General features: G+C 67.9%; 3 protein-coding genes across 7 annotated transcripts; 1 reads left to right on the top strand and 2 right to left on the bottom strand.

Annotated features, from left to right (window-relative positions):
- Nucleotides 1-537: 537 nt before the first annotated feature.
- On the top strand, nucleotides 538-8,765 carry TMEM259 (transmembrane protein 259). Of its 4 annotated transcripts, none has more exons than XM_057709308.1 (11): nucleotides 538-949; nucleotides 5,258-5,380; nucleotides 5,818-5,992; nucleotides 6,107-6,217; nucleotides 6,454-6,576; nucleotides 6,660-6,760; nucleotides 6,847-6,904; nucleotides 6,993-7,076; nucleotides 7,162-7,294; nucleotides 7,370-7,469; nucleotides 7,566-8,765. In XM_057709308.1, exons 1-11 carry the CDS (start codon nucleotides 722-724, stop codon nucleotides 8,109-8,111), a joined length of 1,782 nt encoding a protein of 593 aa, XP_057565291.1. In that variant the 5' UTR covers nucleotides 538-721; the 3' UTR covers nucleotides 8,112-8,765. The 4 variants fall into 4 exon arrangements, with proteins under 4 accessions (XP_057565291.1, XP_057565289.1, XP_057565288.1 ...); XM_057709306.1 differs by having other exon boundaries at nucleotides 5,102-5,380; nucleotides 6,996-7,076; XM_057709305.1 differs by having other exon boundaries at nucleotides 539-949; nucleotides 5,102-5,380.
- On the bottom strand, nucleotides 8,756-17,143 carry GRIN3B (glutamate ionotropic receptor NMDA type subunit 3B). The gene is given in 11 exon segments (XM_057709302.1): nucleotides 8,756-9,210; nucleotides 9,378-9,436; nucleotides 9,520-9,684; nucleotides 9,952-10,103; nucleotides 10,209-10,285; nucleotides 10,393-10,538; nucleotides 13,060-13,773; nucleotides 13,775-14,081; nucleotides 14,486-14,820; nucleotides 14,822-15,079; nucleotides 16,718-17,143. Coding segments are annotated over 11 exon segments (2,997 nt in total). The 3' UTR covers nucleotides 8,756-8,852.
- A 4,202-nt stretch (nucleotides 17,144-21,345) lies between these two features.
- Nucleotides 21,346-26,966, bottom strand: WDR18 (WD repeat domain 18). Of its 2 annotated transcripts, none has more exons than XM_057710362.1 (10): nucleotides 26,710-26,966; nucleotides 25,497-25,607; nucleotides 24,105-24,238; nucleotides 23,826-23,967; nucleotides 23,220-23,363; nucleotides 23,067-23,131; nucleotides 22,843-22,967; nucleotides 22,518-22,684; nucleotides 21,922-21,990; nucleotides 21,346-21,687 (listed from the first exon to the last, which is right to left on the bottom strand). In XM_057710362.1, exons 1-10 carry the CDS (start codon nucleotides 26,917-26,919, stop codon nucleotides 21,556-21,558), a joined length of 1,299 nt encoding a protein of 432 aa, XP_057566345.1. In that variant the 5' UTR covers nucleotides 26,920-26,966; the 3' UTR covers nucleotides 21,346-21,555. The 2 variants fall into 2 exon arrangements, with proteins under 2 accessions (XP_057566345.1, XP_057566346.1); XM_057710363.1 differs by having other exon boundaries at nucleotides 21,550-21,687; nucleotides 22,518-22,593.
- Nucleotides 26,967-27,633: the final 667 nt, after the last annotated feature.

Genomic DNA, 27,633 nt, shown 5'->3' with positions numbered 1-27,633 from the left:
CTGGCGCTCGGGGGAGGAAGGGACAGGGACCGCAGCTGCGGCGTAGGAGAGCTAAAGAAAACTCCCTCTTCCTGCATACACCCAAACAGGAGCACAGCGGGAGATGCAGGTATCTAGTCAACCACACCCTACCGGCGTTCCACGGCCTGCCCTGGCTGCGCATGCGCTCCCGGCAAAACGCTCTCCACAGCACCCTCTCTAGCGACGCTATTTAAAGGCCAGAAACTAAATCACTTCTCAGTTCGACCACCCTAACGCAAGCGTAACCATCGGCATAATTTCCTAGAACGCCAAGGAGAAAACATCTCTAATAGTCTCAATTCCTTTCAGCGTATTTTTTCACCTCTAAAATCCTCAGATGTTGACTAATTTTACCGTTCTCCCACCCAAACCCTTGCAGCCGCGGAGGCTTGTGGGGGCGACATGCAAAACACCCAGGCCCGACGCAGCCCCGCCCCTCGGAGTTCCCGAGCCGGGCGCCAGGCCAGAGGGCGGGGCCTCCGCGGGCCGGCCGCTGGCATCCCAGCGTTCCCCGCGGTCCCAGGGCGGCCGCTCTTGCCGGCGCGGCGACTCGCTGGCGTCAGCCGGGGCGCGGAGGCGGAAGATGGCGGCGGCGGCGGCCGGGCGGCCCTGAGGAGCGAGGCGGCGGCCAGGACGGCCGATGGCGGTCGGGGGGCGCCCTCGGGGACCCGCGGGCCGTTAGGGCGCGACGCCGGGCGGCATGTCGGAGCACGCGGCGCCCGGGGCCCCGGGGCCCGGACCCAACGGCGGCGGCGGCGGCGGCCCGGCCCCCGCGCGCGGGCCGCGCACCCCCAACCTCAACCCGAACCCGCTCATCAACGTGCGCGACCGGCTCTTCCACGCGCTCTTCTTCAAGATGGCTGTCACCTACTCGCGCCTCTTCCCTCCCGCCTTCCGCCGTCTCTTCGAGTTCTTCGTGTTGCTCAAGGTGACCGCGGCCCCGACCCGTCGCCCCGGCGGCCGGACCTTTCCCCCGGACCTGCGACCTCTGACCCCGCCCGGGGCAGCGCGCCCCTCCCCCCGGCGGCGTGGCCCCGGCCCGACCCTGTGGGACCCCTTCCTTAAGCCGGCCCCCGCCCCCCGCCCGGGAACGTCACCCGGGCAGGCCCGAGCCTCCCCGCCTCCCGCCTCCCCGCGGCCCCCATCTTCGGAGGTCGGAGCCCGGCCCCGTGACCCCCGGCCCTGCCGCCCGGGGTCCTCAGCCCGGGATGACCCCCTCCCCGCTCTCCGAGCCTGGCCTGGCCCCGAGCCCCAGACTCGGGGGATCCCGGGCCCCGCCGCCGCCTCCCCGGACAGACCCCCGGCCCGCCCACCTGCCCCGGAAGCTGCGCGCCGCTTCCCGCCGCCTCCTCGGGCCCCCGTGTTCCCCCCGCCCGGGTCCTCCCCGCTCTGAAGCTCCGAGGGGAAGGTGCCCTAGCTGAGGTCCCGTCGCCGGGGCTAGCGGCCCCCCGTCCTGCCCCGGGTGGCCCAGCTCTCCGCCGTGCGGCGGGCGCGGGCCCCTCCAAGGGGCTGCCCGGCGGGTCTGAGAAGTGGAGGGGTGGCTGTCGCGTGTCGTGTCCCGTGCTGGCCCGGAAGGCCTGGCGGGGGCGGGGGCCCTGAGGTCCCGGGGAGCTTGGGCTCCTCGTCTGCAGGAAGGGGCTGGAGCTGGCGGGCCGGGGGCGGGGGGGGGGGGGGGTCAGGCCGGGCCCGCCTGCACGGGCGCCGGCAGCTCTTCGGCGTCGTGCGGCCGGGGTGGGGAGCGGGGCCGTCCCGCAGACCTGGGTGTGGGCCCCAGGCGGACCCCCCAGTCCCGGGGCGGGGCTCGGGCTCCGGAGGAGTCCTCTGTCGGGCTTCCTCTTCTCGGCTCCTGGGCCCCATGGGCGGCTTGGATGCGTGCAGGAGGCTGAGTGGGGGTGTGATTGGGCGAGGAAGGAAGGACTGGCCTCCCGACACGTTCAGGAGGTGCCCCTGTCCCTTGAGGGAGGGGTGCCCTGTGTGAGGTGGGCCCCGGCGGAACCCAGCCTCCCCTGAGAGCCCGGCCCGGGACCTTGGCTTTGTCCCGCCGCTTCCTGGTCGGCAAGGGTTGGGCCAGCCAGGCAGGCCGGCTGCACGTCTGGGCCGTGTCCCTGGAGTGAGGGGCCGGGTGGCTGGGCCGCCCTCTGCCCCCTGCACCTCGTCTCTCCATGGGGCTGCGGCCAGGAGGCCCCTCATGCCCCCGGAGCCTGCCTGACCCCTGGCGCCTTTGGTTTCCCTCCTTTGCAAAGGGAGGGCTGGTCTGGCTGGTCTCTGAGGCCGCCTCAGGTTCCAGAAAGGTCCTCTCCTTTGCTTCCCTTGCCGCCCGTCTTCTGGGCTCTTACTGCAGAGATGGAGTTCCTCTCCCGGCCCTGCTCCCCAGCCTCTTCCCGTGGCACCTGTTCCCCCCACTCAGTGCTGGTGGGAGCCGGCCCCCCTCGTGCCAGTGTCCGGGCCCAGCGATGAGCGGGTGGACCAGGAGGAAGGGCGCGAGGCATAGCTGGTGGGGCAGGGTCTGTGTCAGGTCAGGCAGCCTGAGGCTGCCAGGAGGGAGGTGGGTGGCAGGGACGGCCTGTGCAGGGGCCCTGGAGCGGGTGGGTTGGCGCGGCAGCATGGCTGCTCAGGGGAAGCACGGGGGCATGGGGTGCCAGGGGTGAGGCGCTGGAGCACCCAGAGTCTGTGAGGTGGCCGGGCCAGCTGCCAGGCAGAGGGCGGCAAAGGCCCTGGACCAGACTCCTGAGAGCCTGAGAGGGACGCATGGGCGGGGCTGCCTGCGTGTCTGATGATAGGTTGTGGGGACCGGACGGAAGCCTGTTCGGCCAGCCTGTTCACAGGGTGAGGAAACCGGTGCAGATCTGGGGCGGACCTTGTTAAGTGGGGCGAGAGACTCCTGGCTCACCTCAGGGACCCACCCACTCGGTCAAGAGCAGTGGACCCCCCCGGGGTTTCGGGTCGGGGAGAAGGACAGGCATGGGGCACACCCCTGTGAGGGGCGCCAGGGAGACAGTTGGGGCTCGGGGGCCACTCAGCAAAGTCAGAGGCGTTGGTGCCAGCAGCCCCCATCCTTTCAAGCTCCCCTCTTCTCCGGACCTACCTGTCCCTGCCTGCCGTGTCCTCCACGTTGAACTCTTGGCTCGACCCTTCCTGGCCGCGTGGCCTCTGTGCCTTGGTTTCCTCGTCCACAAGCTGGGGGTGAAGGCAGGCGCGCGCATCCCCGCGGGCAGTGCTCGGGTAGCCCCTGGCACCGGGCCGCCTGCAGGCCCGTGATCTCTGGGATGTCTCGGCACGTTGCGCAGCGTGGACTTTATGGCCCGGGGCGGGTGGTGTCCTAGACACAGCTGCTGCTGCGCATCTGGGCCCAGAGGACGCAGCCGGGGCCGTGGGTCAGCCGTCGGACCGCATCCCGCTGTGCCGTGGGCCCCACGCTGTCACGACTGCCGTCACCAGCTCCCAGGTCCCAGACACAGCGCTGGGGAGAGGCGCTGAGGGTCGCTCGGGGTGCTTAGCCTGTGGCCCCGTCTGAGGGCCGCGGTGCAGGCTGGGCTGTAGGAGGCTCTGCAGGCGTGAGGCCCTCAGCCGGCCTTGCACAGTGCCTCCCCGGCCCCTCCGTCCCAGGCAGGGTCCCAGCTCTGTTCTCAGCTCAGCGTCCGTCTGCCGGGACCTGAGTGCCCGGGGCTTGGTGTGTGCCGTCTCTGCTTGGACCCCAGCGGTGCTCCCATTCCTGTCCCCCTGCAGCACGGTGGCTGCCCGCAGTTCACGTGGGCCCAAAAGAAGGAGGTCTGGGGACTCACGCAGCCGAAGAGCCTCGGGTGGGCTGCCTGCGTCTTGGGGATGGCTGGACAGGACGGCAGCGGCACGCTCCGAAGTGGGCCCTCCCCGGGTGCCCCTGGGGTCACAGCCACTGTGCCCAGGCCAGGATTGGACGGGGGGGTTCTGCTGACCCAGCCTGTGCCCAGTCTGCAGGGCAGGCTCCAGAGGGGAGGCCGGGTGGTCTGTGGCCGGTGCTGGCAGCACCCTGTGGCGCTCGTGGCACAGCAAGGACGAGGTGCTGGTGGCTGCGTGGCCACGGGCAGGGTACCACACCCCAGCCTCCGCGTTCTGGCAGAGGACAGAGTGGCCTTGTGCTCTGCTTTTCCCCGCTGTGGGTTTGTACCACACAAGGAGCCCCCCCCCCCAGAGCAGGAGTTTGGGGTGGGAGCGCGTGTGGTGGGGGCGAGTGAGAGCCTGAGCCCCACCCCGTCTCAGGCTGCGCAGCTGCTGGGCTCACTGGCTCCGAGCTTTCTTGTGGTGGCGGGGGCGTTCCATCAGGCTACCAGGCCCTTTCCCTGAGCCACGGGTGAGACGCACAGGAGTGATGCCCTCGACAGGGCAGGCAGGCCGGAGGGTGACAGTTGGCCGCCTGGGACCCTGTGAGGAACATGGTGGTCAGATGGGGGCTCCTGGGGTAGGGGTTGGGGTGACGTCGAGCAGGGTCTCTCCTCGGCTCTGTGGACATCAGGGCTGGGGCATCCTCTGGGGGGGCCGTCCTGGGCGCGGTGGGCGTGGAGCAGCCTCCCTGGCCCCGCCCACGCGACGCCAGGAGCCCCCCGGCCGTGATAGCAGCACGTGTCCCTGTGGCCGCGAGGGCAGGACCCCCGTGGGCAGCGGGGCTGTGCCGTCTAATGCTGGGGAAACCCCTCGGGACAGAGCCAGCCCTGCTGCGGGGCCGCTGGCTGTGTTCAGCGGCTCAGGCTGGCCCGCGAGGGGTGCCGAGGGCACGCGGCCGGTGAGGGAGGCTCTTCTCGGCTGGCGGGGCCAGGAGGTGTGTGAGGACAGGGCCGGGCAGCTGGGGGACAGTGCCATAGGGTCTGCTTGGGCCCCCGTCAGGTGGGCCTAAGCCCGTCTGGGTGGGGGTCCTGCAGGCGTCCGGTGGGGCCCATCCTGGCTCACTGAGGCGGTCACAGGCTGCGGGCTGCCCGGAGGGTCCGGCAGCCATCCCTCCCGCAGGAAGCTCAGCCACGCTGCCTGCGCCCCAGGGTGTGTGGGGGGTGCTGCGGGCTGGGGGGTGGGGTCGCGGGCGGCTTCCCCGCTGACTGCCCCCCGCCCCCAGGCCCTGTTCGTGCTTTTCGTCCTGGCCTACATCCACATCGCCTTCTCCCGCTCGCCCATCAACTGCCTGGAGCACGTGCGAGACAAGTGGCCGCGAGAGGGCATCCTGCGCGTGGAGGTGCAGCACAACTCGAGCCGCGCGCCCGTCTTCCTGCAGTTCTGTGACGGCGGCCGCGGCGGCTTCCCCGGCCTGGCGGTGGAGCCTGGCGCCCTGGAGCTGGAGGAGGAGGAGGAGGAGGAGGAGCTGACCATGGAGATGTTCGGGAACAGCTCCGTCAAGGTGCGTGGGGGCGGGGCGGGGCCACAGGCCCCCCTGCTGCTCTTGCGGCTGTGGCCGCGGGGCACGCTGGGGCTCCCGGCTGTTTCCCAGCTGTCACTTGAAAGGGACTGGCCTAGTTCTAGGGGTGCCAAGGGCATGCAGAGCCGAGAAGGCGGCTCCGGGCCGAGCGCTCTAGGCGGGGCCCGGCCGTCCCAGCGGTGCGGCTGTTTTTGGGGGGCGGTGAGCGCCTTGTCGCGGGACACGTGCCTGTGGACGCGTGCGGCCCACAGCCTGGGGGGAGGGCCCCAGCGGACAGGGGTCAGTGTGGGGAGGGGACCCCGGGAGGGGACCCCTCCCCCCCATCCTGTCCCTCCCAGACCTTCGCCTGGAGACAGGCTCTGGGGGAGCTCAGCTTTGGGGTCGCGGCTTTGATAGGACAGGGCCAGGTCTCCTTCCAGTCGGTGGGGAAAGAGGCCTCCGGGCCCAACCCTTCGGCACGGTGGGCCTGCCGACCCCTGCCTCCCGCTCCACAGTTTGAGCTGGACATCGAGCCCAAGGTGTTCAAGCCGCCAGGTGGCCCCGAGGCCCTCAACGACAGCCAGGAGTTCCCCTTCCCTGAGACGCCCACGAAAGGTACGCGCTGGTCGCTGGGGCTAAAAGTCCGGTGCCCGGGGTGGGCCTGCGGTCACTCCGGCCTGGCCCCGGGGAGAGGGGCCTGCGGGCTGAGCAGGGCTGTCCCGCCCGCAGCGTGGCCACAGGACGAGTACATCGTGGAGTACTCGCTGGAGTACGGCTTCCTGCGGCTGTCGCAGGCGACGCGGCAGCGGCTCAGCATCCCCGTCATGGTGGTCACCCTGGGTAAGTGTCACCCGCACAGCGAGGCTCTGGCAGAGGGACTGGGGGACTGGGGGAGGGGTGGCCCAGAGCACCTGCGCCGCAGCGGTGGGAGGCTTCCTGGGGCCGGGAGCCTTGCGTTCCTCCGGGCACAGCACTGCTCGGGGCTCCTCCACTCCCAGAAGAGGTCTGGGCTCCCCTGGGCCTCGGGCAGGCCTGGGGCTGGTGGGCGCCCTTCCCTGTCACAGTCCCACCCACAGACCCCACGCGGGACCAGTGCTTCGGGGATCGCTTCAGCCGCCTGCTGCTGGCCGAGTTCCTGGGCTACGACGACATCCTCATGTCCAGCGTGAAGGGCCTGGCGGAGAACGAGGAGAACAAGGGTGCGGGCGGGGCGGGGCGGGGGCCAGGGGGCGGGGCCGGGGGCGGGGCGCGTGCTCACTGCCCCGCCCTGCCGCCCGCGCAGGCTTCCTGCGGAACGTGGTGTCCGGGGAGCACTACCGGTTCGTGAGCATGTGGATGGCCCGCACGTCCTACCTGGCCGCCTTCGTCATCATGGTCATCTTCGTGAGTGCCGCCGCGAGGCGGGGGGCCGGGGCGGGGCGGGGGGGGGGGGGGAGGCGGCCCCCAGCCCTCACGCGCCCCGCTTTCAGACCCTGAGCGTGTCCATGCTGCTGCGCTACTCCCACCACCAGATCTTCGTCTTCATTGGTGAGTGTCCCCGCCGGCCACCTCCCTCCCCCCTCCCCCCCGCCGGGCGCCTCACCCGGTCTGCCCGCCCGCTGCCCTCTGCCCGCAGTGGACCTGCTGCAGATGCTGGAGATGAACATGGCCATCGCCTTCCCCGCAGCGCCTCTGTTGACCGTCATCCTGGCCCTCGTGGGTGAGGACGCCGCGCCCCCACGCCCGCCCCCCTCCCCGGCCCATCGCCGGCCCACCCCAACCAGCCGGCTCCCTTCTCCCCGTAGGGATGGAGGCCATCATGTCCGAGTTCTTCAACGACACCACCACGGCCTTCTACATCATCCTCATCGTGTGGCTGGCCGACCAGTATGACGCCATCTGCTGTCACACGGGCACCAGCAAGCGGCACTGGCTCCGGTGGGCACCGGGGGCCTGTGGTCGGGGGTGGGGGGGGGGGGCGCCAGGGGCAGCGCCTCACTGTTGGTCTCGTAGGTTCTTCTACCTGTACCACTTCGCCTTCTACGCCTACCACTACCGCTTCAACGGGCAGTACAGCAGTCTGGCCCTCGTCACCTCCTGGCTCTTCATCCAGGTGAGGCGGGCTGCCCTGGGGTCCAGCCTGGCGGCGGCACTGCGGAGGCTGGGCTCTGGCCCCGGCCTCGCCTGACCTGCTGCCTGCCCCCCCCAGCATTCCATGATCTACTTCTTCCACCACTACGAGCTGCCCGCCATCCTGCAGCAGATCCGCGTCCAGGAGATGCTGCTGCAGGCCCCGCCGCTGGGCCCCGGCGCCCCCACGGCCCTGCCCGACGACCTCAACAACAACGGGGGCGCCCTGGCCGCCGGCCCCGACGCTGCCGGCCAGCCCCCCGCCCTGGGCCCTGGCTTGCAGGGTGCTGGCGGGGTTCCCGGGCCTGTGGCTGAGGCGCCCAGCTCCCTGGTGGCCGCGGCGGCCTCGGTGGCTGCAGCAGCCAGTGGGGACCTGGGCTGGATGGCGGAGACGGCTGCCATCATCACAGACGCCTCCTTCCTGTCGGGCCTGAGTGCCTCTCTCCTGGACCGGCGGCCGGCCAGCTCCCTGAGCCCCAGCGGGGCACTTCCCCGGACCCCCCGGGACAGGACCCCCCCAGGCGACTCCCCGGGGTCAGACGCAGACCCTCAGGCCGCCGTGGAGAGCGGGCGCGGCCTGGCGTCCCCAGCTCCAGTGGGTGCGCCCTCGGAGGGCGGCTCCTGAGCCCTGGGCCGCTGACCGCCTCTGTCCCTGGCCGTCCAGGCCAGCCGGGGGTGACCTGGCTGGAGCCCTCCGAGGTCAGGGAGGCTGGACCCAGCGGCTCTGGGACTGCCCAGCCTGCCGTGGGCGGTGTCGGGTCCATCAGGTTCGCTTGGAGGCAGGCTTCTCTCCCCAGGGTGTGGGGCCTGCCTGCGACCCGTCCCTGCTTATGGTGACCGTCCTCAGCCCGTGAGTCAAGATGGCCGAGGAGCCAGAGTGGGAGAAGGGGCAGGGGCTCCATGGAAGGTTCTGGAAGGGGTTGGTGAAAGGTCTGGAGCAAGCTGCCCCAGGGCAAAGCAGGCAAGTCCCTGAGCAAGGTGAAACAGGTGGGGCCGGCTCAGCTGGTGCTCTGCCGTGCACAGTGCCTTTCCACGGCCACCCCACGCACCTGGGCTGGGGTCCCAGGAAGGTGGAGCGAGGCCCAGGACGGTGCTCGGGGCGCCCGCATCGAAGACAGCCACGGGGCGCCCGGGTCCCACCCTGCACGGGGCGGGGCGACGGCCGGCGGCCCAGCCCCGTCACTCCCGTGAGGAAGGCAGGAGAGCGCTCATTCCACTATTTAATTGCAGTGTACAAAGTGGTGTTTGTATATAGAATAAACTGTCTGTGGACAGCGGCCGGCCGGCTCTGTGTGCGGGGAGGGCCGGGGCCGCCGTGTGGCCCGGCGGAGCCCGCGCAGCAGGGGGCGGAGGGCCTGGTCCCGCGTCACCGGGCGGCCCTGGGGGCCTCCTCGTGGGCCTGGAGCCCGCTGCGCGGCGGGTCGCGGGCGCCGTCCCCGAGCTGGAACAGGAGCTCCGCGCGCCGCACCAGCGCCCGCCGGAGCTGCGCGCACACACCCGCGATGCGCCGCTCCAGCTCCTCCAGCTCCCCGGGGCACCCGAGAGCGGCTCGGTGGGCGGACGGCCGGGGCCGCGTCCCGTCCGCGTCCGGGGCGGCGGCAGCCACGGCCGGCTCCAGCAGGAAGCGCACGCGACGCCCCCTCACCGCTGCCCAGCGCAACCGTGTCCAGCGCCGTGGGCCCGCGGGTGCGGCCGGCGTGTCCTGCGGCGGCTCTTCGGGACTCCTGGGGGCGGGTGGGTTTGGGCAGTCGCGTCCTCCCCACTGCCCCTCTATACCCTTTAGGATCAGGGTACCTGAGGAGGCCGCGAGGGCCAGGAGGTGTGGACCCAGTGGCCGGCTGGAGAGCGGGGACGGGACTTGCTGGGGAGGAGCGCGGGTGGGGCCCCTTACCTTGGCTCGGGCTCTTCCTGTTCCTCGGGTGGCTCGGTGTTGAGGGCGCGGTGGATCCTCTAGGAGCCAAGCCAGAAGCCTCGTGGAGTCGGATCAGCGGGAGCCCGTCCCCAAGTCCCCTCTGGTGCGGCTGTCTCCTCACCTGACTCGTGTGCAGCCAGTACTGCAGCTTGTTGCCCCTTCGGATGCGCGGCAGCGCCAGGCGGTAGAAGACGTGCTCCCCGAGTGAGCTGAGCAGAGAACTGCCCAGGCCCAGGCACAGCAGCACGAAGAGCCCCGAGAAGTGGTAGATGCCCATCTGGAGGGTCTGCGGGCAGGATGCAGACACAACACTCCTCCTGATCACGGAAGACCCCTGGGGGGCCCTGGCCTCGGGCGGGAGTGGGGACAGAGGTCGGGCCAGAGAGAAGGGCCCGGGGCTGCGCAGCTGGACTGGAAGTGTCGCGGAAGAGAGGACACTGGAGCTGGGGCTTTGCAGGCTGCGCAGGGTGCGGGGAAGCCGGCAAATACACGGTCTTGGGAGTGAGCAGGGCTTGGTCACCGTGGTGAAGGGCCGCCCCCCGCCCTGCGTCACCTCTGTAACGGCGAAGACCCTCTTCCCGCAAGGCACCATCTTGTACCACTTGTCGTGCAGCAGGTCGATGAAGCCGGAGGACTTGTAGCGGCTGATGAACTCGGACAGGTTGGAGGTGAGCGGCGAATTCCGGGGGAGTCCGATGCCATAGCCTGGGGGAGGCCAGGCACGGGGCTGGGACCAGGCTGGACGCAGACCCGGGGAGCTGTGCCCCTCCGTGTGGAGCCCGCAGATCACCTGCCCCGGGGGCCCCTCACCCTCGATGACGAAAGGCTTGCCCACGGTGAGCAGTCTGCAGTCGGCGTGGATGGACACCTCGTCGTCCAGGAGCGATTTGTCCATGATGAAGGCGTTGAGCTTAGGGGGTCGCTTCTGCGGGGGGGGGGCAGAGTGAGCGTCCTCGCCCGCCTGGCCCCGCCCCGCCCCACGCACCCCCCTCACGTGAGCATGGCGACGCCGTGGGGCGTGGTGGGCGCGCTGTGGCGCCGCATGGGCGCGTCCATCTCCAGGAAGCTCGTCTTGATGTAGGCCTCGGCGCTGCTCTCCCACACGGTGCCGAAGCGGAAGCTCTGGGACGGGTGGTGCAGCTGCGGGCCAGCGCCCGGTCAGCGCCCGGGGACCCCCGCCCGGCTCTCCCCCACCCCCGTGCGCCCAGGCCTGGGGCTCTCGACCAGCGGCTGCCCTCGCTCAGCTCATGTGGGCCACGTCATCTGAGGGGCGTCCTGGGCCCTGTGGGGTGTAGAGCAGCAGACCTGGCCCCACCCCCTAGGTGCCAAGAGCCCCCTTGCCCCGGTCTGACAACCACAGATGTCCCAAGACATGACCCAGTGTCCCCTGGCAGCAGACCACCCAGCTGAAAACCGCACATCCATCTCCAGGCCCTGAAAGCTATACCTCCTCCTCCCGCCGCACCTCCCCTTGGTGTCCCACGTGAGTCCCAGGCTCACCACGTCCCGTCCGAGGCCCCCATCCTGATCAGCACCCTGCACGGTCCTACGGCAGTCACTCTCTCTCCTCTGCCCCTCTCTGCATCTCATCCCCACGTCCCGTCCACCTGCAGATCCCGCAGGCACCCTGCACCTGCCCTCTGCTTGCCCCTCTGCAGCCACCACCCAGAGCCCACATCCTCCACTCCTCCTGCACCAGCGCCGGCCCCTCAGCCCTGGGCTCTCGGGCCACCCACCACCTGTGCAAACTCTTAAAGCACAGCATGAGTGAGTGGCTGCTGAGACCACCCTGAGCAGGGCCTCCTTGGTGGCGCTACAGCACCTCCAAAAAGCCAGACTTGAGGCAAGCAGGGCCATCTAGAACTTTTGGGGGAAGGAAAGGCTCTACACCTGTGTTCTCAAGGGGCTGTTGAGTGCTTTCAATTAAATCAATTTCAAAAGTAGCCACATGTGGAGAGCGGCTGGCCCAAGGGACCGCAAGCATCAAGGTCTCATTACTGGTTTACGGAGGACACAGGTGGGGTAGCAGACGAGGCTGGACACCACACAGGACTAGATCGCCTAGATCCAAACACGGGGAGAGGCTATGGGGAGAAACAAAACTCCAACAAACAAATCGCTAGTGAGAAAGATTAATAGCAAGATGACCCCATGGGGCCTTTCCAGAACAGACCCCACCCCCCAACTCACCCCCATCCTCTGCCCTCCCTGAGTTCCAAAGAATAAATGTGATCAGAGAAGTGAGAAAATGCAGAAACAAAACAGTCAAGCAAGACAAAATACTAATAGTTTAGCTATTAAAGTCAAGGACTTTTAGTTCCTCCTCAAGGGCTATAGATAGTATTCTGAGCCCTGCCCTTTGAGCTGGTTTGCAGATACTGAACCGCCCATCAGCTGGAAGAAGTTAACTGCTTGCTGCCCGCAAGCATGTAGGCCCTAAACCAGTTGGAACCGGAAGGTTGATGATGTGACTGCCAGTTACCTCACCACCAACTAACCAGGAGCGTGTCCACAGGCCGGTCACACCCCCACAATCCCCCTCCCTCACCCCGGCTCTAAAAACCTTTCCCCAATATTAAAACAACATACAAAAGCAACTTTCCCTGAAAGCCCTCCAGGAGTTCAGGTCTTAAGCACTAGCTGTCCAGACTCCTTGCTAAACACCTGCAATAAACACTGCGCTTTCCTTCAGCACAACCCAAGTCGGTAGATTAGCTGTGCTGCTGGCAGGTGAGGGGACCCAACTTTGGTTTGGTAACAAAGAGGTTTCTACCATCCTCAAGGTCTGCACATTTGGGATCCAGATTTGAACAAATGGTGGGGGGGGCGGCACAGGGAAGACAACTGAGAAAATGGATCCTTGATGTTTAAGTTCCCAGAATATTCATGATGAAATGACAGGAGGCCTGGGACCTGCTTCAGGAAAACCCAGCGGCTTGGTCTGGCGCGTGGATGAAAGCGGCCAGGAGCGGATTCTGGAGCTGAGCAGTGGGGTCATTCATGGTGGTCCTTGCTTCCTACTCCAGAATATTAAAATTTTTCATTAAAAGAGGAAAATGTGTAGGCTGGGGCATGCCCCACCCTGCCCACAGCCCTCCAGGACTCCTGGTGAAAGTTCTGTCTAAATGGAGCTGCTGTCCAGGCCCAGGTCTTCCCACACCCACAGGCCCTGCACAACCTGCCCGGTCCCCTCCCTGCCCCCCTTCCCCTCCTCCCTCTCCCCCCCCCCACTCACTCTGCTCCAGCCACAAGGCCTCCTTGCTGTTCCTCCAACATGCCAAGCACAGTCCTGCCCCAGGGCCTTTGCACAGGCTGCCTCTTCTTACCACATTCGTCCCTGATACCTACATAAAAATCGCCCCTCCCAGAGGAACGCCTGACCCCCATTTGAGAAATCACCCCTCCCTAGCGCTCCCTGTATCTCCAACCCACCTAACGTTCCTTCCTAGGACGTTATCAGCACTTCACCCACCATCTGTTTTGCTTCTCTCTCTCTCGATTCTCACCAGCAGCCGCGCCTGTTCTGTCCCAGCTGGGAGCAGCATGAGTCTGCCAGAGCCGGCGGCTGCCCTCCACTGGGTGTGGACGGGTGTGTGTGTATGTGGGTCGGGGTGGGGGGGCCTCGGGGCTCTGACCCCTGAATCCCCCCGCGGCTGCCCACCTTGGGGTCGTGGATTCCCAACAGCTCCTCAAACGTCTTGTCGCCAACCATGACGGCAGCCAGGTTGGCGGTGTAGCTGGACAGGACGAGCAGACAGAAGATGGTCCGCAGGTTCACAAGGAGGCGGCCCGTGGGGCACTTGGGCGTCTTGCTGGACACCGTGCGGCCGAAGAGCATGGCGTAGCAGAGGTTGAGGGCGGAGGAGTAGGAGAACACCGTGGCCCAGTCGCGGCCGCGCCACTCGGAGACGGTGAGGAAGAGCGCCGTGAGGTGCAGCGCCGCGAAGACGCCCAGCCACATGCACCAGTGCAGCGGCCACGTGAAGGCGCCGATGGGCGACGCCGCGTCCCGCGCGCGCACCAGGATGCCCAGGCTGGTGGAGAAGAAGGGGCTGGTGAAGTCCACCACCCGCGAGCGGGCCGAGTTGATGCTGAAGCTGGTGACGGCCATGTGCGCCCGGCCGGTCAGCAGGTCGCCCACCAGGCCGGTCCAGCGGCCGTGGCGCAGCGCGCCGTACTTGCCGTCGCCCACGATGTACAGCTCGAAGTCGAAGGGCACGTCCTCCGCCAGGCGCTCCAGCAGGTCCATGCAGTAGCCGTAGCAGCACCTGCGCAGCACGCGCAGCGCCGAGCCGTCGGCCAGGGCGGCGAAGAGCGCGTCCAGGGCGGCCGAGTCGTTGGCGCCGGGCGCCAGGCACAGCCGCCAGGCACAGCCGCCCCGCCGGGCACCGCCCGTCCTCGTCCGCCTCGCGGGAGAACACGAACGGGTGCTCCACCAGCGTCACCACGCGCAGCCTGGGCCGCGCGCGGGCACCCGGCGGGGGTGGGGGCCCCCCGGCCACGCCCCAGGCCTCCGACGCCAGCCACCCGGCCCTCCAGCGGCCCAGCGTGGTCCAGGCCGGGGCGCCCCGCGGGTCCCGGCGGAGGCTCCACACACGGAAGCGCCGGGAGATGCGCACCTGCGCGGAGCCCGTCACCCACACCGGCCCCGTGCGGCCCTGGAAGGACGTGTTGGCCAGGAACCTGGTTGGGGGAGGGGGAAGGGGCGGGCGGCATCAGGACGGCGGAGGGATCCCGCCACCGCCCGCGGTGAGACCCCCTCGCCTCGCCTCAGACACACCGGGGGCCACGGGGCGCGCTGGTGGGTCCCCCACTCAGATCCCCTTCCCAGCCGGGGCACCCAGGACAAGGGCCCAGCCGGCGTGCTCCCCACCCCCAGCTCCCCCCCAGTCCGGCGGAGACGCACTCCCGCAGCCTCATGCGTCCCTTCCCCTCCTTTGCCGTTTCTCCCAAAGCCCCCTCCCTCTCCAGCAGAAGCCCCTTCTTCGGCCCTGGACACAGGGTTTGGCGTGCAGCAAATGCCCGATACCGTCGCCTCTCACGCCCCACCGGCAGAGGTGGCTTCCTGCAGTGGGGTCCCCGCTCACCGTGCCAACAGGCGGCCCGAGGACTTGGGCCTGGTTGGCGGCAGGTCATTGCAGTCGACCGTCGAGGGGAGCAGGGCGCGCTCCAGCTGCACGCGGGCTGCGCTGCCCAGTGCGCGGGCCACTAGTTCCACCGCGTCATGGATGGCGGCCTCCAGCGGGGGCCGAGCGACCTCGCCCAGCGCCAGCAGCCTGGGCGGCAGGCCCTCGGCGGGCAGTGCCTCGGCGGGCAGCGGTGTGCCCAGCAGCCAGTGGGGCCCGGGGGGTGCAGCCTGTAGCACCTGCCGCGCACGGGCCGTGTCACAGCCCAGGAGGACTGCCACGGGCACTGGGCCTGTGCGCCTCCGTGGGCGCCCCCAGTGGGGCCAGGCAGGCCCGCAGCCCTGCATCGCCCGGGTCCGGCCGGCTCAGGTGCAACACGAGCTTCAGGGCCCGGCCTGCATGGCTTGTCCAGAGGGCCACCAGGCCGCCAGGGTCCCGCACGCGGCAGAGCACCAAGCCGACGTCCTCCCAGGTGTGCGCCTGCAGCACGGACACCAGCACTTCCAGCAGCGTCTCCAAGGGGCTGGCCCAGTCCAGCTGCAGGTGGAAGAGGTTCTGGCAAGGGGGTAGTCACAGTTAGGGCTGGCGACCTCAGTGTCCCACCACACTCTTCCCACCCCATCAGTACACGTTCAGTCAACGCACATGACCTTGATAACTGGACCCCGTGCCTGCTTCTTTGCAGACCCACCCCTGCTCTAACCCCTTCTGGGGCTCCCCGTCGCCATCAGCACAAAGGTCGGCCGTGCCCTGACGTTCAGGGCCTGCTGTCTTGGCTCCAGTCACCCTGAGGCTCTTTCCATTCCCCAGCTGGAATACCTTTTCCCATCTATGTCAGCCAACTCCTACACATCCTTCAAAACCCAGCTCCACTACACTGCCTCTATTCAGACTTCCCAGGCAAGCTAGAGACTGAGAGCCCCCCTACCCCGTGCCCCGGGGCACCCAGGAAGTTCTTGTGAATTTGCTTTGAGCGTGAGAAGGATGAGAGAGCTTTGCCAGACACCTAATGTAGGTAGGGTGTTGTCCGGGTGGGGACAGCGTGCTGAGCACAGGGGGAAGGGCGGGGGCGCTGCTCTGTCTCCGGCATAGAAGGGGGTGGGGCGGCGGGACAAGCTAGTACCCCCCCCCCCCCCCCCCCCCGCCTGGCAGGGCCAACTGCAGAGGATGCAGTTCCTGAATCCGGCTGCAGAGGGCGCCACAGGCCTGGGTTTGGGTCCTGCATCTCTCCCACCGGGAGGGGTCAGGGACAGCGGGGGTTAATGAGACCTGGGGCCTCCTCTAGGGTCAGGGTCTCCCTGGCCTCAGGAGAAGGAAGGCCTGAGGGGGGCTTCAAGGTGGGTTTGGAGGGAGGGAGGCCCCCTACCAGACCCCATGTCCCGGCGTTGGGCCCCTCCTTGCTGGCCCTGGGGGGGGTCTTTCTCTGGGGCACAACAGGGTCCCCAGAGCTCTGCCAGTCACCCTTCTCTCCTTCTTGTCCCATTTTCTACTTATTGAGACCCAAATTCCAGCCCGGGGGTGGAATTAAGAAGAGAGAGTAAACTCCAAGGACGAGGAGGGGGTGGAGGAGGATGGAGGGGTTTGTAGCGACAGGGTGGCCCTGGGGACCTGGGAAGGCCGTCCAGAAGGCTGTGGGGTGGGGGCCGCCTCGGCCCTGAGGGCCCCTGGGAGGGTCCTGGCGGGAGGAAAGTCTGGAGCCCGCAGCCCCTGAAACTACAGCCCCTGGAGAGCGAGCAGGGAGACTGGCTTCCCCATGCCAGCCCCGCGGCCCGGCGCGGTGGGAATCCGGAGGCGCCCTCGGACCCGGGAAGGGGGTCTCGCTACGGGGGGACTCCACCGCCAAGGCCCAGGGAAGCGTCCCGTGGGACTCGCTGTTTGGTGTCCAGAGGCGTCCGGCGGGGATCCCGGGCCGCGGGCTCGTGGCTCTAGGTCCCTGGGCTCCCCGCCTCCCATGCCGGATCCCTGAGCATCCGCGGTCCGGGGGTCCAGGTGCCGCGAGCCCGAGGGCCGTCCCCCGGCCTCTGTCATCCGGACTCGGAGCCTCCGTGCACCCGGACTCGTGCAGGTAGAGTCGGCAACTCTCAGTCCCGTGGGCCCCAAGGCCTCAAGGAGCCGGACCCCGCGCCCCGGGAGCGTGCCGGGGCCTTCCCCATCCGGAGCCCGGGGCCCCGCGCGTCCTGACCCCGGCGCGGCGCGTCCCGGGGAGCCGAGGGGCGCGCGCGCCCCCCGCCGCAGCACGCTGAGCACGGGGGTCTCCGTGGCGGCCGCCAGGAAGTGCAGCTGCAGCCGCTCGGGCCGCGCCTCGGGGAAGGCGAGCACGGCCGCCACGCCCGGGGCCGCCAGCGCCCGGCACAGGCCGCGGGCCAGCGAGGCGGGGTCGCGGGCGGGGGGCGCGGCGGCCACCAGCTCCAGGCTCAGGTTGTGCGGCAGCCGCGGCGCCAGGGCGGCCCGGGCCAGGGCGGCGCGGGCGCGGGCGGCGGGCGCGCGGGGCAGGAGGGCGCCCAGGCGCACCGAGCCTCCCAGGCGCGCCGGGACGCCGCACGGGTGCGGGTGCCCGCCGGCGGGCCCAGGCCCCAGCGCCAGGGCCAGGCCGAGCCACAGCGCCCGCACAAACTCCATCCCAGAGTTGCGGGCGGGCGCCGCGGGGCGCAGTCGCGGGTGGCGCCGCGGGAGGTGGAGGCGGAGGCGGGACCTCGGCCGCCCCCGCCGGGCCGGCACCTCCCTCCCTGCCCGAGTCCGCCCACCTGCGCCCGCCCTCGCCCCTCGCCGTCCCCCCGTGCCAGCCAACCCACTAGCGAGGAGTGGGACCCACTGCACAGGGCGGGAACCTGAGGCTCAGGTGGCCACTGCAGACGGGGTTGGGTGGGGTGTGGGATTGAACCACTGCTTTTCCTGGCTGTGTGCCCACTCTACAGATGAGAAAAGCGAGGTTAGCGGCAGGCAGGGAGTTTGCATCCAAATCAGTCCCCACGCTCACCCCAGGATCCCTCATCCCCGCTCCAGCCGGGGAACATTTCCCATTGCTCAGTTAGGGAAACTAAGGCCCAGAAGGGGTCAGTTGGCCTCCACAGTCACACAGCAGCACCTTCCTCCGCCAGGAAGCAGTGTCTACCCAGACCAACTCGTCTGAGTGTGCTCTACCATGGGGGGCACCTCAGGGAAACTGAAGCAGACTTGTCTGAGAACCTATAGGGCAGATCTCTTGCCTTCCAGCTGTGCACAGGCAACTTCAGCTGCAGAACTCCTCTTCACCTTTCAAGATCCAGTGCCAAATGCCCCTGCTTGAAAAACATCCCTGGCTTCTCACCCAGGAAGATGCAGAACACCCCCCTTGCCCCGCCTACACTAACTCCATCCCACACTGTCATCTTTTTGTTTCTTTGCTTCATTTAGTGGCCAAATCTGGGACTCAGGGGTGGGTCTGGCTTGTTAACTGCTGTCTTCAGCGCTTGCACACAGTAGGCACTCTATAATTCCTTGTTGCTGGAGCAACTGCTCAGACAAGGGCACTTGGTTATGTCACTCTCCACTGCTCCAGAACGTTCCCATAGCTCCCCACCACCTACCAATCCCCCAGCCTCCTCCTACATTCTCTGGGTCTCCCCACGACAGACGCCATGGGTCTTTCTTCCGGCGCTGACATGCAGCAGGCACTCAGTAAACACCAGTCAAGTAAGGGCCCAGCGGCACCCTGCACGGAATTCTCCAATCCCAGGTGGGGGAGCAGAGGAAGGCAGGCTCCCCCCGAGACCCTGCAGGTAATGGATGAGTCTACACTCGGTTGGTTTTTTTCACACACAGAAAAACCCATCTCCTTTTGGAGCCAGTGTTACAGAGGCAGGGAACAAACTCCATTAGATGAGTAAAAATGCCAAGTGCTGGCCAGCAGCATACAGGGGATTTTGAGATGACTCATGCGGGCTAGGGTGGCTGGCTTCCAGGTGACAGCTACCTGGCCAGGCATCCCTGCGCAGGAAGGGTCATGCCAGGGAGCCGCCGCCACCCCCACTGTCCTGGGTGAGGCGCCAGGTAAGACGTGTCCTCAGGGACCACCCAGGCCTCCACCCCATCCTGGGGTAGGGTGGGCAGAGTCCTCACAAAGAGAGACTCATCGCTAATAGGGTCCTTGGCAGGCAGTCAACAAACATTGCTGCCAGGCGGGCGAGCACCCGTGGGCACCCTGGGCCCTCCCTGGACTCACATGGGGGACCCCCTGAAGCCACCACACCTCCGGTTCCAGTTCTGCTGCTATACCTCGCTTTTCCCCCGAGGCCCACGGGGCCACTACCTCCCCATCATGCGGGCCAGTGACCAAGGAACTGCCCCCAGCTGCGGGACCTGGGCCGGGCGCCTGGCCTCTGTGCCCATCTTTACAAGGGCAACGGTAGTAGTAGTTCTGATCTCCCAGCTACTGTGCACGTCAGACACGTGGACACAGGCAAGGTTTCTTCCTTAATTGTGGTAAACTAGATATAATGTAACAGTTACCATTTTAACCATTATGTATTTATTTTTTGGCACACGGGCTTAGTTGCACCGCCGCATGTGGGATCTTCCTAGAGCTGGGATCGAACCCGTGACCTCTGCATTGGCAGGCGGATTCTTAACCACTGCGCCACCTAGGAAGCCCCAGTCTCCTTTTTAAGACTAGTATTTTAGTGTGTGGACGGACCACATCGTGTGTATCCATCACCTGTCTGGACACCTGGGTTGTCTCCACTTTAAGGCTGTTGTGAATCACGTTGCCGTGAACACAGGCGTGCAAGCCTCCCTTCGAGTCTCTTGCTTTCATTTCTTTGGGGGACGCACCCAGGGGTGGGATTGCTGGAGCACACGGGGACTCCAGGTTTACTGTTTTGATGACCCCCCCAGACTACTTGCCACAGTGGCTGTGCCACTTCATCTTCCCGCCAACAGCGCTCAAGGGCTCCGGAAGTCTCTCTCCACCGCCTCCGGACACGCTTTGTTTTTAAGGTGACAGCTGCCCTGGTGGGTGGGAGGCAGTATCTCACCGTGGTTTTACCTACACTCATTCCACACAAGGAGTCAGCTGCGAATGACGGGTGTGCTCTGCAGCTGCCCCTTTGGCAGTGATGGCCCAGGATTCAAGGTCAAACTGTACTTCTATGGACTCTTACAGACAGGACAGTAACAACAACATTGTCGGCGGTGTGCCAGGGGCTTGCTCCGAGGCACACCTGCTCCTGAAGGCTCCTCACAGGACCAGGAAGCGTGTCCCCTTTTATAGGTGGCCCTGAGTCTTGGGGCCAGGTGTCACTTGTCTGGGGCCACGTGGGGATTTTAGGGGGAAACGTCAGCAGGCTCTAGCCCTCCCGGCCCACCAGAGACCCCGCTCTGCAGCCAGTTCCCACTGACCGACCTCTGAACTCTCGGTGTGGCCGGTGGGGTCGGGACAGGAGACCTTGCGGGCCTGCACGGACAGGTGCTGGGGACGGCACGGGCAAGAACTGTTGAACAATTGGAGGCTCTTCCCAGGCCCAACCACAGGCCACCCCTCCGGCCTGAGTCGTCACAGCGACAGCCCCAGGGGTGGGGATCCCACCCTCACCACCAGCCATGGGTTTGCTGGAAGAGCTAGGAGGAGCCCCAGGACCTGAGGCAGCAGCTGAGGACCTAGGACGATGAGAACAGCACCCCGCCCCGGGAAGCGGCCGCCAGATATCGGCCCCCCCCCAGCCCGCCTCCTGGCCGCCTGCCAGCTCCTGGCTGGGACTCAACCAGACGCAGCGTGTAGCACCGTGGCCTCCGGAACGGGCATCTCCTTCCAAGCCGCCGCATCACGGGGCTGGGGCTGTGAAGCCGTGTGCCAGGCAGGGAGCAGCAGGCCCCCCGCGCACACCGGAGCTGTCGGGGACCCTCCCCAGGCGCGGGGCCTGGGGATGCAGGGCAGCTGAGGGGGCCCTTGGCCCTGGGGGAGTCTCAGCGACCCGACACCCTTCCTGATCTCATGGACCCTTGGGAAACCAAGGAGCGAGCACAGACGGCCCAGACGGCAGACAAGCAGTGCTCTGGGGAGGATGGCGCGACGCTGAGCCCCAGCTCTTTGCTGACAAGCTGCCCTGGCCGCCCACCCCCCACTGCCAGAGACCCACCAGGGGCCCAGGGCCTGCTGCAACCTCACCGTGTGTGTGTGTTGCGGGGGGAGGCACGAAGGAGGCCGCCTCACCCAGCAGCTCCCCAGGCCAGGCGGGCCGTGAGGGTGGGTGCAGAGCCCCAGGGGGCGGGGGAATGCCCACCAGCTAAAGGCATGCACTTGGCGCTGACCCTCAGCGGTGGTCATTACAGCACCTAAGTCACGGGGATTTTCTGGACCATTAAGCAGACTGTCATTTGGGAGCAGCTTTCTGGAAGGTTCCACGGGCAGCCTCAGGGCCACCTGGGCCAAGTTCCAGGTTCCAGCTGGCCGCTAGCAGTGTCCCAACTCCCGCAGGCAGTGAGGCGTGGGGGTGGGAGCACTGGCCTCTCTCCAGCCCTCGACACCAAGAAGGTTCTGGTCAAGAGAACCCTGGCCCAGAGCTGGCAGCCACCCCAGAGCCAGCTGCCCGGGGGACAGGGCCGGTGTGCCTGCACCGCTGTCCCTGAGTCACTCCTGCCGGGGTTGGGGGGGGCTCGTCCTGCAGCTCCCAGGCTGCCCCGCCCCCTCCCACGGGCGCCCTGGCCTCTGGGTCGAGCCAACACACTGGGGCTGCAGAGGGGAGAACAGGAGAACCCAGGCTTCCCGACACTAGGTCTGAAATGCAGACCCGCGATGGCTGCAGCGCGGGACCTGAGGCAAGGCCCGCCGCCAGAGGCCGGTGCGGGCACAAGGAGGCCGAGAGGCAGGATTTCAGGTCTCTTATTGGAAACAGCACAGCACCCACGTGACACGGCAGGACAGCAGGTCCCCATGGGTCCACGACGCCCGGTGGGAATGCACACCCCGCGGACAGGACCCGGCAGAAGAGGGGCGCGGCCCGGGCTGCGGGCTCTGCGGTGGGAGCCGGGGGCGGGCGGGCAGGGCCGGGCGGCGCTCACTTCGCCGGCCGCGTGATGATGCGCGTGGAGAAGTCGAAGAGGTCGCGGTTGATCTTGCGCAGGTTGCGCACCTCGTCCTCCAGCTCCGTCACGCGGACCCGCAGCTGGTCCTGGCCGCCCAGCACGCTCTGGGGGAGGGGGGGTTGCTCAGCGGGTCCCTGGACACCCCGCTGCCGGGAGGCGGAGCAAGGCTGGCACTGCCGGCCACGGGCCCGCTCCATGATGGAGAGCGGGGGGGTACGTCCTCTCCAACCAGCAGCCCAGCCCCCCGCGGCCTCCTGAGACCACCCCCATCTTGGGCCGCCCCTCCCCTCCCCCACCTTGGGGCCGCCCCTCTCCCTCACTGGGCCCCTCCCCCCCACCTTCTCCAACGTGCTGCACATCACGCCGTGCAGCTGCTCCGCCCGCTCCAGGTAGCTGGGCTCAGACCCCTGAAACAGAAGGGGCGGGGTCAGCCGGCCCCTCCCAGCAAGCCTCTCCGGACGTGCAGACACGTCCTCCAGGGCAGACGGCCGTGCGGAGGGCCCACCCGCCCAGCCCGAGGCCGGAGCCTGCTGCCGCCCAAAGGACCTCCCTCTTCTGCTAGAGGCCGTGCGGGCGCCCTGCCCGGGCCAGCAGCTGGGGGTCCGGCCCCGCCGCCCACCAGGCCGCCCCGCCGACGCTGGCGGGCCACTGCGGAGGGACCCCGTGGGCGCAGGGCCGGGGGCGCTCTGCCGCCCGCTGCAGAAGGTGGCCGCACGCGCCCGCCCCTGGGCCCCGCCCGCTCCCTCTCTGGGACCTTCGGGGTTCCCTAAGGTCAGGGGCCGGGAACCGCGCTGGCCCCCACAGCAGGCGCAGAGAAACCTCCTCAACGAACGAGGACGCGGAGGGTCCCCTCCAGGACCCCGACCCCCCCGAGGGCACCGAGAAACACAGGGCGGGGGCCGCGGCCGAGGGCCGGCGCGGGGCTGCGACGCACCTGCTGGTGGAGGCCCAGGCGCAGCGTGAGGCCCCCGCGCTGCGGCTCGTCCCCGAGCTCGGCGCCCAGCAGGTGCCTGTTGAAGCGCGGCAGGGGCAGGCTGGGCCTGAAGTCCGAGCTCAGCATGCCCACGGGCGCCAGCACGATGCTCGCGTTGGTCACGGGGCCTGGGGCGGCGGGCGGCCGTCGGGACCCACCCTGGCCGGCCCAGGCTCCTGCCCACGGCCCGGCCGGTGGCCCCGGCGCCCCCCCCCCCGCCCCCCCCGCCCTCCAGGAGGGAGGGCGCCCTGGCCCTTCCTGCAGCCCCCGGGGCTGCCCCGCCCACCTCTGAGGGTCACCGTCCGCAGGCACTGCTGGCTCTGCACGTCCCACAGGCGCACTGTCTCGTCGTGCGAGCCCGAGAGCAGCACGCTGCCGTCCGTGGACACCGACAGGCAGGTCACCTGGTTCCTGGGGACACATGGGTCACCTGGCTCCCGGGGACGCGTGGGCCGCGGGCAGGGCGGCACGATGACCCCTCCCCCCAGCCCCGTGGACCCGGCCCCGCACCTGTGCCCCCTGAAGACCTTCCCGTGGTCCTGCTCCGGCTGGAAGCTCGCCTCTCTCTGCCCGGGCTGCGGAGGCGGGAGGGCGGGTGAGCGGAGGGCTCGGCGGCGCCTTGGCCCCAAGCCGCACCCCCGGGCCCCCACCGCGGCCACTCACCCAAGTGCAGAGGTCGACCTGGAAGATGGAGCCGTCGCTGCCGCCGCAGAACATGCGATGCTCAGCCAAGTCCATGGTCACAGCCATGATGCCCACGTCAAAGAGCACAGACAGAAGCAGCTCGCCCGAAGACACCTCCCATAGCTGGGGGCGGGGCGCACGCGGGTCTGAGCGCCCAGCGGCTGGGAGGCTCCGGACCCCGTGGGAACCTCAGATGGAGCCTCCGCCATGGGGGTCTCAGGGGCTGAGGGACCCGGTTCTCACGCTGGGACCCCTCGCCACCGCCGGCTGCAGGTGCTGTCAGCCCCCAGGCCACCACGGGTCCGCCCTGGGCACCCCCCGCCAGGGACAAAGACCTGAAGACACCCTCAAGTCCCCTGCGGCTTGGCCGGCAGCCACCGGGCGTGGCGGCCAAGTGCGCATTTCCAAGCCGACGCAGGCCCGGACCGTCCACCCTCTGGACATCCTTGACGCCAGAAGCGTCAGGGGGACTGAGAGCCGTCTGCAGCCACCAGCCGGGGGGGAGCTGAGGCTCTGGCTCCCGTGGGCCAGGACCCCCCCAGCCCCGGGCTCGGCTCACAGACCCCCCGCGGGGTGGGGTCCTACCTTCACTGTCTGGTCCAGCGAGGCGGTGGCCACCCGGGCCAGGGGCCCCCCAAAGCCGCAGTGCAGGTCTGTGATGGGGAGAGTGTGGCGAGACCAGACGTGCCGGGGGGTGGGTGTCCGGGAGGGGTCTGCCTGCAGCACACTTGAGGGGGAGTAGCCAGCCCTCAGCAGAGAGGGCGGCCCGGCCTCTCCGCAGGGCAGGCTCCCCACCCTCAGGGTCCAGGCCTCGGCCAGCCAGAGGCCGCGGGCAGACGGGGCGCCGCTGGGGCGGGGCTCTACCTGCAGAGGCTCCAGGCCAGCGCCAGGCAGTCCCTGCCCCCCGAGACGAAGTGGCTGCCGTCCCCCGTGAACTGTATGCACGACACGTCCTGGTAGTGGCGGCTCAGGATGACCAGCAGGTTCCCCGTGGACACCTGGGGAGCGGACGGGCACCGGTCGGGGAGCCCTGGGGGACAGCCCGCCCCACGCTCTCCGCACCAGGGCTGGGGCTGCTGGCTCTGAAGGGGGGCTGTGCCCCCTACGGGCCTCCCCACACCTACTCCCCCCTTGTCCCCAGTCCGGTGACGCAGCCCCCGGGAAGGTGCGGCGAGGGGGACGAGGTCGGGGGGAGACGGGTGAGGGAGGGGTCGCTCCAGGACTGGCCGGACCCAGGACCCGCAGGCCGCTCCTTGTGACAGCTCGGTCACAGCCCGTCACCGTCTTCCGAGCGGGTGGGGGGGCGGGGCAGGCGGGGAACCGCGGGGGAGGGGGCCTCGGGCTCCAGGAGGGGGGACATTTGGTGGCAGGGACACCAGGGAAGGGCTGGGGGGCACAGATGCTGCCGTGCGTTGAACTGTGTCCCCGGATACACGTCTCCACACCCCAACCTCTGCAACCTGGGACCTCATTTGAATAGACTCTTTGAAGATGTGACCAATTCAGGTGAAATGACCCAGGAGTGTCCTGACCGCTGCCCCTGTGAGACGGACACCTGGACACGGACACACAGCCGCGCGCCCCGCAGAGGGACGAGGCGGAGGCCACGCACAGAGGCGGACCCGGAGGCCCGGCGGAAAGCCCGCAGCCTCCGCGCCCGCGGGGCGCCCCCTGGTGGTCACCGCGCAGGCTGGCCAAGAATTCTCCAAGGGCTGGGGAGGAGGACCCCGCGGCCCCCACCCCAGGAGACGGACCGCTGGGTGTCCCACACCAAGGGGGGCCGACCACCTGCGACATCTGCTGACGGTGGACGGGCCACGGACTTCTGCCCACACCCCCTGGGCCAGCCTGAGCGCAGGTTGGGGGGGGGGGGGGACTTCTACCCCAGGGCGACCTGCCTCAGTTTCTCTCCCTGCACCCGCGCAGAGCCTCCTACTTTCAGAATCACACACTGAGGTCTGAGAGCCCTGGGGTGAGATTACCAGCTCCCCCGTCTCTGCGGGCCTCTGACAGTCGACAGAGAACACCCGGTTCTCTCTGCTGACCTCTGGGGGAGCCAGGAAGGCTGTTTTGGAGGTGTGGCTGAGGTCAGGAAAGGTTTCCTCCTGTGGCCTCAGATCCTGTGCTTTCTATGTAGGGAGTGAGGTGAGTTTCCCCCCAAACATAACAGAGTGCCAGTGACAACCTGGTCGGTGGTCTAACTCAGTGGCCCGCAGGCTGGACCCCACCACACTGGTTCTGTGCTCCTACACTCACCTCCCACAGGTATATGCTCTCTGCGATCCCTGCCAGGACGTAGAGACCAGTGGGCGATGTGGTGAGACAGGTGACCGGCCCAGGACACATGATCTTCTGTTGAAGCTGGTCCTAGAGACAGAAGAAGCCTCTGAGTTTCACCCGGGATGAGGGAGCCAAGTGGGAGGGGCACCTGGACAGCTGGTAAGTCCCAGAGAATCAGAAAGAGAGCTGGGCACGGAGGTGATTTGAGCAAATCCACGGTTCGGCACCGGGGCATTTTCTCCAGCTGAGGCTGCAGGGGGGCGGAGATGGAGGCCTGCGGATTCTCCTTCACAGCAAGACGGCGCCGGTGCCGGGCCTTCCCCGCGGTCCAGCGGCTAAGACTCCGCACTCGCAGTGCAGGGCACCCGGGTTCCATCCCCAGAGAACCAGACCCTGCGTGCTGAAACGAAGACCTGGCTCAGCCTAATACATACATATTTAAAAGAAGAAAAGAAAAGCAAGACGGCGCCTCTCTGGACTGGGGATCAGAGGCACCCTCTGGGTGCTGGGGTGGGGAAGGCGCAGAGGATCCAGGAGGACCCAGGGGCCACTCGGCTTCTGCCCTAGTCCTGCATCCCCTGAGGTCTCGCCTAGGGCCCTGAGCGTCAGTTTCCAAATCTCTCAAAGGGAACGGCTTCTCGAGTTCGCGTGTGGACCACGTCAGGCGGAGCCAGAACCCGGAGCTTGCCCAGAGAGACGCCAGCTGGGAAAAACAAGAGGCGAGCAGCTTCGGGGGCTGCGTGTTTAAGTTTCTGTAAGAAACACCGTGGGCACTAATGGCAGAGCGTAAGCGCCTTTTCGGGGTCGGGGGGGGGGTGTACATGCACGAGTCTCCCCGGACCTTCGCCCTCCAAGCCCACGGCAGCCACCGAGGCGCCAGCGGACACCTCCATCAATCGCGCTTCCCGCCCCACGGCGCGGGCTCCCGCGCAGGGCCCCACCCCCAGCCTCCTGGTGCGCGTGCGCAGCGCGGGCTGCGCAGAGGCCCGCCCCCCGCAGCCTCGGCTCCGCGCGTGCGCGCAGCGCCCCAACCGTGCCCACCCACGCGGGGCGCGCGGCGCCCTCCCGCCCCCCAGAGCCCCCAGGCCCCCCGACGGGACGCCCCACTCCCACCCGGGGTCTGGGCCGCCGCGGCCCCCGCTCCCCGCCTGCCCGGGCACAGGCCTGGGCCCCCCGCGCGCCGCCGGACCTTCCTCTGCAGCTCCCAGGCGCTGATGTAGTTCTTGCCCAGCTGCGCCGCCAGCAGGTACTCGCCGTTGAGCAGCGCCAGGCCGCGAGGCCCGGCCTGGCCGCCGCGGTACGTGAGCAGATTGGCGCCCGAGTGCAGCTCCCACACGACGCAGCTCCACAGCGGGGCGGCCGAGTCCGTACACACGGCCACCTCCGTGGGCGCCGCCATCTTGCCTCGTCCGCCGCCGCGGGGCGTGCGTCCTCGCCAGCGAGACGCCAGCGACTGCGCCGTGCCGGCTAGAGCGGCGCCCGCGTTGCTCGGCGGCGGGAGGGCGGGGGGGGGGGGGCGCATGCGCACGGGCCTCGGGGCGGGGCGGGGCGGCCCCGCGAGTCGGGCAGGCGCTCGCCCGCTGCCCGGAGGATGGAGGGGCGCGCCGCCCGGTGAAGGTCTTGCGAGGGGGTTTCTTGCCAGAAGTGGTGGGGGGACGTGGGGAGATATGGGTCAAACAGTACAGATTTCCGGGTTTAAGATAAATAAGTTCTGGGGATATGTGTATAAAAACATGATTGAGGGCTTCCTAGGTGGCGCAGTGGTTGCGAGTCTGCCCGCCAATGCGGAGGACATGAGTTCGATCCCTGCTCCAGGAAGATCCAACATGCCGCGGAGCAGCTAAGCCCGTGTGCCAAAAAAAAAAAACATGATTGAACTTGGTGTACCCCCCAATAAATAAATAAATAAATAAATAAAAAATAAGTTCTGGGGATCTAGTGTACAGCATGGTGATTATCGTCAGTAATACGGTTTTATATACTTGAAAGCTGCTGAGAGTACATCTTAAATGTTCTCACCGCAGACGGGACATGCTGGGTGTGTGATGTCTGGAGGTTTTAGCTACAGCCGTGGTGTGATCATTTTGCAGTATATAAATGCGTGGAAGCAACA

The sequence above is a fragment of the Hippopotamus amphibius genome, chromosome 15, assembly GCF_030028045.1.
Source record: "Hippopotamus amphibius kiboko isolate mHipAmp2 chromosome 15, mHipAmp2.hap2, whole genome shotgun sequence".
In the NCBI taxonomy this organism is placed as follows: domain Eukaryota; kingdom Metazoa; phylum Chordata; class Mammalia; order Artiodactyla; family Hippopotamidae; genus Hippopotamus; species Hippopotamus amphibius.
This window is presented reverse-complemented; position numbering and strand designations above follow the sequence as displayed.

Bases quoted from the DNA above. Each gene is read 5' to 3' on its own strand.
- WDR18 (XM_057710362.1), bottom strand. From the start codon at position 26,919: ATGGCGGCGCCCACGGAGGTGGCCGTGTGTACGGACTCGGCCGCCCCG. The intron at 21,991-22,517 runs GTGCGTCGCAGC...CTTCTGTTTCAG, and splicing joins GCCTGGGCCTCCACCAGCAG to GGGTCTGAGCCCAGCTACCT. The intron at 21,688-21,921 runs GTGGGGGGGAGG...CCCCTCCCCCAG, and splicing joins TGTGCAGCACGTTGGAGAAG to AGCGTGCTGGGCGGCCAGGA.
- TMEM259 (XM_057709305.1), top strand. From the start codon at position 722: ATGTCGGAGCACGCGGCGCCCGGGGCCCCGGGGCCCGGACCCAACGGC. The intron at 6,905-6,992 runs GTGAGTGTCCCC...CTCTGCCCGCAG, and splicing joins CCAGATCTTCGTCTTCATTG to TGGACCTGCTGCAGATGCTG. The intron at 7,295-7,369 runs GTGGGCACCGGG...TTGGTCTCGTAG, and splicing joins AGCAAGCGGCACTGGCTCCG to GTTCTTCTACCTGTACCACT.